Source organism: Osmerus mordax, chromosome 4, assembly GCF_038355195.1.
Source record: "Osmerus mordax isolate fOsmMor3 chromosome 4, fOsmMor3.pri, whole genome shotgun sequence".
In the NCBI taxonomy this organism is placed as follows: domain Eukaryota; kingdom Metazoa; phylum Chordata; class Actinopteri; order Osmeriformes; family Osmeridae; genus Osmerus; species Osmerus mordax.
Genome location: NC_090053.1, coordinates 5580491 through 5589206, shown reverse-complemented (window position 1 = coordinate 5589206; position 8716 = coordinate 5580491). Strand labels below are relative to the sequence as shown.

Below are 8716 nucleotides of genomic sequence, written 5' to 3'. Positions count from 1 at the left end.
AAGCTAGTTCTCGCGAGCCGAAACGATACGGATTTAGCCAGAGCCATGTGTCAGCGACATCATCACGGGCACTGTGCCCTATCTATAGTTAAAGTAATCTGTATTTGTGTGTTACACTGGCATCTTACTCACCGTCTGCATCATGGGCACTGTGCACTAGTGGTGTAAATAACATGAATAGATGAACCTATTTTTACAGTAATTAAAAAATGCAATGTCACCACCTGGCGGTAGAGAATACTTAAAATAACTGTGAAAGTTCTCAGTTTCATATTGATAACCCTGCATTAACACATGATTATCTCAAGAACTGAACAGTACAGGAAGACAGAAACCTGATGTCATGATTTAGTGGAGATACGAAATGGATACCTCTTTTAACTGGGTAGTCTGAGAAGCAATACCATTGGTTGATGGGTATACAACCGGCATTTTTTTCTCTCATTTTTTTCTCTCATCTTCACCAGAGATAAAGATGAGAGAAAAAAACAAGCTTTCTGATGTCTTCATTAGCCTATGTGAGATGTCAGAGCAACCATCATTTAGACACTGGATTGGCTTGTTTTTGGCATGAAGAGGCTACATGGCTGGTCTTGTAGCAAGTTATGGCCCATACCTATCACACATTTGTTTCTATTTTCCTATTTTATTACAAAACAGCTGTTTTTATCCAAAGCGATACGTGCGGGATTCAAACCCAAGACCTGCTGTGATGTTGCATGCACCTTGCCATAACAACACCGTTTTGGTGGTGTTGTTATGGCACGGTTTATTAGATCCATTGTAATCAAGGATAAATTGTTGGGGAAACAGGAGGAATTACCCAGTTTTGTTTTGGAATATCTATTAATTAAGTATCTATTTTATTTAATTACATAAAATGCGAACAGGTAGTAAGGTCCTACCTAAATAGTTTGCTTCTTCGGGGACAGTTTGTGTCTGTTTGAAAGTCCATTAATCATCAATGTAAACAATATGCTTGGTTTCACTGCATTGCTGTCAAATTTAGGGAATTTATGTTATTTTGTATTTTTTTAAATCTAAAAGATAACAAGTTGGTAGCCTTTATATTCAGAGGTGACATCTTCTACTGGGGCAACAGGAGGAGTTTACATAGCGTCCACCTAACTAAGGAACTCCACGACTCACAGCCAATAGGATTGGAGTGCGTTGGAACCTCCCATCTTTCTAAAGTAGCATGGCCGACGTTTTGCTGTAAATCGTTAAAGTATCACTTGGTGTAGAATTCAGTTACAAACATTTAAACCATGTCAGCGCTACTTCTTTTAAGAAACGTGCATCGTAGCATTGCACTGCCATGTAGTGTCGTTCGGCCAGTTTTAGGTTGTTTTTATCACACGTATAAAGGTGTATACGGGTACCAACCCAAACAGACTGAGGGGGACTCGAAGTTCAACAGTGACAATACCTCTGCACTCAATCAAGGTCAGTGGGTATGTTATTCATATATTGGTTTTATTATGTTCAGATATCTGTGAATTTAATGTATGCTAATTGGCTTGTAAAGTCAAGTCTATGTAAAGTATTAGTTCATTCTAACCACGAAACTCGGGGCAACATCGTCATTCAGTTGCCTACAGTTCGTTTTAAATGAGTAATACGCGAGATAGTTGTGGGAGAAATGAACTCGTCCCTCCCTTGGTGGACGAAATAAAACTTATTTTGTAATAGTACAGTTTGAAATGAAATGCCCTTTGTTTTCCTGTTTACTCAGATCATGGTCTAGCCCGACTTGTGGAAGCATATCGAGCGCATGGACACAAGGCTGCTAAAATAAACCCCCTATCGCCTCAGGACCCAGTGGTAAACAATGTACCAGAGATCAACATTCTGTCTGAATCACTAAATGGACAGCTCAACACATCTGGTATGTACTGTAGTTATGAAACCTAAAGCCCAAAATACGAGTTACAATTTAAACACATCCTCAATCAACCATACTGGCAATACTATCTATCCAGTGACTCACCACACATAATCATGGCTTAGCATAGGCTATTATTTTTAGTTGATAATATAGTTGATCTCCTGGTACTCCTTTAGATCATGTATATTATTCCATAATTAATGTGTTATCACACAACGAGCATATCTTTTTAATTAAATTCGAATTTAATTGGTGAATATATATATTTTGAGACCTTTAAGTTCTGTAATGTATTCATAACTGCTGACAGTGTGCACTTTCATGCTCTCCTGTTAAATTCCTTTCTTCAGGACTACGGAATTTTGGGAAAGCTGAGGCTCCAGTAGCAGAGGTAGTGGCGTACTTAGAGAATGCCTACTGTGGGCACATCTCTGTGGAGACCAGCCAGCTGACCAGCCTAGAGGAAAGGGAGTGGTTGGCTGATCGCTTTGAGGAACTGAAAAAGGAAACTTTCACCCCCGAGGAAAGGAGACACGTGGCCAGACTCCTGCTTGAGTCCCAGGTAGGTGTTGTAGGTCAGAGAGGATGGTGGGGATGCCATCACCTCTCACAAAAGTGTCCATGTTTAGCATCCATTCATCAAGACATTATTGTATATTGGTGGTGATCATTTAGTCCAACAGCCTTTTGGTGGTTAGCAATTTTGAATAAAGCTACTTCAAAGGAAGTAGAATATTATACGTTATTTGTGATTTTCTCTTGCACAATCCTAGGAGTTTGATCACTTCCTGGCTACCAAGTTCGCCACTGTGAAAAGGTATGGTGGAGAGGGAGCAGAAAGCATGATGGCCTTTTTCTATGAGGTTTTACGTCTATCTGCCTCCAGTGGGGTGTCGGACATCGTCATGGGCATGCCCCACAGAGGCAGACTGAATCTACTCATGGGTCTCCTGCAGTTTCCACCAGAGGTAAGAGGTCATTACCATTTCACACCAGCTTTAAAACCTGCACAGACAAGTATACTGTTTCACACCATTTAAATCCAGACCAGGTCAGGTGATAAGATAAGAGTAGATAAGTGAAGTGTCATGTTAGTTTTTATCAGTGAGAAGGTCGAAAACAGTAAAGAACTATTAAACTATTCTTCAAGATTGTGTTTCTCTGTGACCCCCCAGCTCATGTTTAGGAAGATGCGTGGTTTAAGCGAGTTCCCCGAGAACTCTCCCTCCATTGGAGATGTCCTGTCTCACCTTACATCATCGGTGGAGCTGAACTTTGGAGCGGGTCACCCTCTGCATGTGACCATGTTGCCAAACCCCTCCCACCTGGAGGCCATCAACCCTGTCACCCAGGGCAAGGCCCGTGCGAGGGAGCAGCTTAAACAAGAGGGAGACTATTCCCCCCATGAAAACGCACAGCCAGGGGATAAAGTTGTCTGTCTTCAGGTACTGATTCACTCACAGCAACCTGGAAACACATTTCCCGAGTTCTTATGTAATAGAGAAGGTACATGGATACTGGTAGCATATTTTAACGATTGTCTACATTAATCATCCTCCTTTACAGCTGCGTTCAAATAAAAGATACCATCGCGTATTCCACTAGTTACAGAAAAAATCAATGTTGTGCTACAGTTTGACTTTCATTGCGGTATCCTGCTTTCCCTCAGGTTCATGGAGATGCCTCATTCTCAGGACAAGGAATTGTCCCAGAAACATTTACTATCTCCAACCTCCCACACTACAGAGTGGGTGGGAGCATCCACCTGATTGTGAACAACCAAGTTGGCTATACCACTCCATCGGAGAGAGGGAGATCATCTCTATATTGCAGTGACGTTGGTATGTGAAATTGTAATAAACGGCCATCACAACGTTGATACATACTTTAGTTGCTTGCGCAGGGTACAGGCGTGTATGTCGGTCTTCTCCTCAGGTAAGATGGTGGGCTGTGCTGTGATCCATGTCAACGGGGACAATGCGGAGGATGTTATGCGGGCTACACGTCTGACGGTGGAGTACCAGCGGCGCTTTAGGAAGGATGTGATCCTGGACTTGCTCTGCTACCGCCAGTGGGGCCACAATGAGCTGGACGAGCCCTCCTTTACCAACCCTGCCATGTACAAGGTCATCCGGTGAGTACAGTAACAAAAAAGTAATGCAAAATGTGTTTGGAAAAATTAAAAAAGTCTAAATCTTTCGATTGTAACGTTTGATCAAATGTTTTTGTGTACTTCAGTCAGACCTTGTTAATCTATATTTGTATATCAATTTGTATTCACCTCAGCTCCAGAAAAAGCACACCAGACTCTTACACAGACCAGCTCATCTCAGAGGGCGTGATGACAGAGGAAGAGCGCGGCGAGATCAAGTCCACCCACTACTCCATGCTCAACGACAAGCTGGCCAACATGACCCTGTACAGCCCTCCCCCCACCAACCTGCAGGGCCGCTGGGGGGGCCTGGTGGAGCCAGGGGCCAAGGTCACAACCTGGGACACGGGTGTGCCTGCTTCCCTGCTGCAGTACGTGGGGGCCAAGTCTGTTGACATCCCCCAGGAAATCCAGCTCCATAGCCACCTGGGGAAGATGCATGTAAAGGTAAAGGGTTCATTAGTATGGGCTATTGCTATATTATTGTTGGCTGTTAGAGTTATAATGTATTGTATTGATAATAGAGTTGCCAATGGTGACTCTTGTTGATGTGTGATGACAGGGTCGTCTGCAGAAACTTGGGGAGGGAACCAAGCTGGACTGGTCGACAGCAGAGGCAATGGCATTTGGCTCTCTACTCTGCCAAGGTCAATCAGCCTCTTCCAAACCAAATCATTTTTAGTCACAACAAATTTGTGTTTAGGTTTTTACGTGGGGTGAAAACTTTTTCTCTGTGCAGGGTTTAATATTCGCATCAGTGGACAGGATGTTGGCCGAGGCACGTTTAGTCAGAGACATGCCATGGTGGTTTGTCAGGACACCAACGACATGTACATCCCCCTCAACCACATGGATCCTCAGCAAAGAAGCTTCCTGGAGGTAACTTTATATTATGGTGCCATACCAAATGTAGCCTACTAATTGCAACATGCCAACAAAAAAAGTATGTTGTGGGAAGTCTGTTGTGGGATATACAGTAGAAAAGCACCATAGGATAACAGGTTTATCTTGATTTTGACCATCTCAAAGGAAAATAAATGTGTTTGTGTGCGTGCTGTGTAGGTGTGTAACAGCGCCCTGTCTGAGGAGGCTGTATTGGGGTTTGAGTACGGCATGAGCATTGCCCAGCCCAAGCTCCTGCCCATCTGGGAGGCTCAGTTTGGAGACTTCTTCAACGGCGCTCAGATCATCTTTGACACTTTCATCTCTGGAGGTTTGCTCATGTGACCAATCCCCATAGTAACTTTTTTTTCATAGTTTCTTGCTTTTAAAGTGAATGTGTTATATATATATACTAAAGGAGAAGCAGTGAATGGGTGAGCAGGATGTTGTAATTGACTAGTTGAATTGTGGATACGTTTATAAATGGTGTATAAACGGTTCATGTGACCCCCAGGTGAGGCTAAATGGCTGCTCCAGAGTGGCATAGTGATCCTGCTACCCCACGGCTACGACGGAGCAGGACCCGAACACTCCTCGTGTCGTATGGAGCGCTTCCTACAGGTCAGATGGACAGTCACATTTCCAGCAATGTGAAGATTAAGTGTGTCTGTTCGAATGGTACCTTTGCTTGAAGACAGGATGACATTCTGAAAAGTCATGTACCTGTGTCTTTTTGGATCTTGCCATCTCGTCATCCCTCAGATGTGTGACAGTAAAGAGGAAGGGGTGGATGGAGACAACGTCAACATGGGCATGGTGAACCCCACCACCCCAGCACAGTACTTCCACCTACTCCGACGACAGATGATTCGCAACTTCCGCAAGCCCCTCATTGTGGCTGGGCCAAAAACTCTGCTGAGATTCTCTGTGAGCATTACACTAGACTAGAGTAACAACTCTTAATAACAGCATTTACAATTGAAATACAGGAATCACTCTGATCAAGAGTGAATGAGACGATAAATAATTTGTGTCTACCTCTAGGGGGCAGTATCCACTCTGGCTGAAATGGGTCCAGGAACAGCATTCAAACCGGTTTTGGGTGACCCCTCAGTCATATCAGAGAGGTGATTATACACAGTAGAATGCGCCTTTTTTGAGAGGTTCATGTAGGACCACTGAATTCTCAAGCTTTTTGCAGGATTGGCAGATTTTCTTCTTTACCCTTCTTTTGCAACTGGCTCCACAGATTACAGAATTCCATCGACTATGTGGTGGCATCAAATATCGAACAGAACACAGTATAATTGTGTTGTAAACGTATGTCCAGCTTTTGCAAGGACGCAAGGCCGTAGCCATGGAGTCAACATTGGGGGGGACGAATTACATTTTTTAGGATAATTTCGGACAGCGTGGTGCGTGGTTGCCTGTCGTAGCGTAGCACATTTATATTTTTATATCAATATATTTGGGGGGACATTTTGACAATATATGTACTAGTGTACGTCATATATAATTATGAGTTTTTATTAGATCATTGAGTATTTCATAAAGGCTATTTAACCATTTCATGTGAACTTGATTGACCATCAAGTTGACTTTTTCAAATATCATTAGGGATTTTTTAATAACAAGTGGAGCTGAGAGTATTGATGGTATTGATTGATTTGTGTTATGGAAAGGAAGTTTGAGAATCATGTAATCTTAAGTGGTATCATATTGATGTTCAGAATGTTGGCGTTGTGACATCCCCATCATGCTAATTTTGTGTTCCCAAAGTGTCCAGCGGGTGGTGCTGTGTTCTGGCAAGCACTACTACGCCCTGCTGAAGCAGAGAGAGACGTCTGCAGCCAGCCAGAATACAGCACTGGTCCGTGTTGAGGAACTATGCCCGTTCCCTCTGGAGACTTTGCAACAAGAGCTCTCTAAGTACAAAAATGCCAAAGGTACCCTAACCTGAAACTGTCTCTACTCACCTTAGACAATGTTAGAATATTCTTGTTTGACCTAGTACTGGGGTATTTGTTCATTCAAAATGTGTCTGCTAAAGAACATGGTCATGTTCATTTTTAAAACTTGTTTCTACCTTGTCACAGAGTTTGTCTGGAGCCAAGAGGAGCCCCAGAACATGGGCGCCTGGTCCTTCATATCTCCTAGATTTGAAAAGCAGCTGGCTTGCAAGGTGAAAGCTGGCAATATAAACAACCATTTTTATTAACAATACACGTTCGACGCAATGACAGCTACATCAATTTCTCTCCATTTTCTTTCAGCTCCGATTGGTAAGTCGGCCGGCACTACCCGCACCGGCCGTGGGTATTGGAACGCTTCATCACCAGCAGCAGGAGGCCATCCTCACTGCTACCTTCTCCTGAGACTCTGGAACACCTGGCCACAAAATGGCCGCACCTGCACCATCCCACACATCTACTATAAATCGCATTACATTTCTCAATGTTCTAATAGCACAAAGTGCTAAAGAGACTGCTTTACAAAGAAAGGAGGGGGCACATGGACTGCTATGAGACTGTTGGAATGTAAGGACTTGTAGCACAGATGAATTGAGGTTGTATGTACACACATGATGTTGATAACAGATATTTCAAACTTTCTAAACTGTCATTTGTTATTTGTTTTCTGTTCTTAGTTACAGTTCTGTGAATTGTTGCAGTTGGTCTATATTTTTCAAATGTAAAGTCTAAATTCTAATCTTGTCTCTAGGTTCTGTCTTCTATTCATAGCTCCTATCACGTAGTACGATGGCATCTGGTATTCAGTAAAAACAGAGCAGTATTTCAATCACGTGCTCACAAATGACTAACATGGTTCAGAATGAATCTTGAGAGCTTACAAATTAAGTTTACACTGGAATGATTACATAAATTAATTGATTATATCACAAAAGAACAAAGTTTGGCACAGGCTGTGCTTTGTTATCCGTCATGTTGACTTTGAATTGAGCTTCAGATTCATAGGCCCAACCTATATTATTTTAGTGTGCAAAATAAAAGGTAAAAAGAAAAATCTCTGGCTATTATGTTTTACTTTCAGCTGCTTGCAAGCAGTTTCACTATAGTTTAGCATATTTAATTTTCACATTCAACATAGGCCTACAAAGAGAGCAAAATATTAAAAAGTAACGTGAATGTACCAAGTATCAATCAAGCACAAAAAGAGATTTCAGTGTCTTAAGTCTGTGGTCACTTGCATGGTCATAGTAGATTGAGACTTAAAAGAAAACATATGGTTAGTTGCCTTAAAGAGGATTAACAGTCTGTTTTATATGTTGGAGTGTAGGCTACATTGAACTGGCTACTAGCAACAACCTTTTTTTGTTTTCTTAGATCTACGGCCATGTGCGACATCGTTATTGTAAGTTTTTCTAAGTAGGGCTAAGTTTTTATTCACTATGGACAAGGAATGCCATTGTAAATCCGACCACTGTCTGGGTCGTGGGTTTGGTGCAATGCGAACACTCTAAACGTTCACTCATACATACTCACGCTGTCAGATACATAGGCGAGAGCAGACTCCCACTCCTTATTGCTATAACAACCAAAAGGGCGGTCGGTATTACGAACAGCGGTGCAGATGCACAACGACTCAGGAGTCATCCTTCACATAGTAGATGTTACTTCCCATAATTCTGAAGGGAACATTGTTGGCAATTCTAAGGACACAAAATAATGAAGCTCACGGTCTGGTTACGTCAAACAGATTAGTCAGATAACCTGTACGTGTCGTGGTAGGACACCTCTGCTTTTGCGCTGCAGTACATGGATGGGCTGAGACAA

The 8716-nt window shown here is 42.5% G+C and overlaps 1 protein-coding gene across 1 annotated transcript; it reads left to right on the top strand.

Annotated features, from left to right (window-relative positions):
• The first annotated feature begins 1202 nt into the window (after positions 1-1202).
• Positions 1203-7946, top strand: dhtkd1 (dehydrogenase E1 and transketolase domain containing 1). The gene is made up of 17 exons (XM_067234035.1): positions 1203-1446; positions 1736-1888; positions 2239-2450; positions 2662-2856; positions 3064-3333; positions 3558-3729; positions 3824-4022; positions 4175-4487; positions 4603-4687; positions 4780-4919; positions 5103-5253; positions 5437-5543; positions 5685-5849; positions 5967-6049; positions 6702-6868; positions 7019-7104; positions 7196-7946. Exons 1-17 carry the CDS (start codon positions 1269-1271, stop codon positions 7295-7297), a joined length of 2778 nt encoding a protein of 925 aa, XP_067090136.1. The 5' UTR covers positions 1203-1268; the 3' UTR covers positions 7298-7946.
• Positions 7947-8716: the final 770 nt, after the last annotated feature.

Bases quoted from the DNA above. Each gene is read 5' to 3' on its own strand.
- dhtkd1 (XM_067234035.1), top strand. From the start codon at position 1,269: ATGTCAGCGCTACTTCTTTTAAGAAACGTGCATCGTAGCATTGCACTG. The intron at 3,334-3,557 runs GTACTGATTCAC...GCTTTCCCTCAG, and splicing joins ATAAAGTTGTCTGTCTTCAG to GTTCATGGAGATGCCTCATT. The intron at 3,730-3,823 runs GTATGTGAAATT...TCTTCTCCTCAG, and splicing joins TCTATATTGCAGTGACGTTG to GTAAGATGGTGGGCTGTGCT.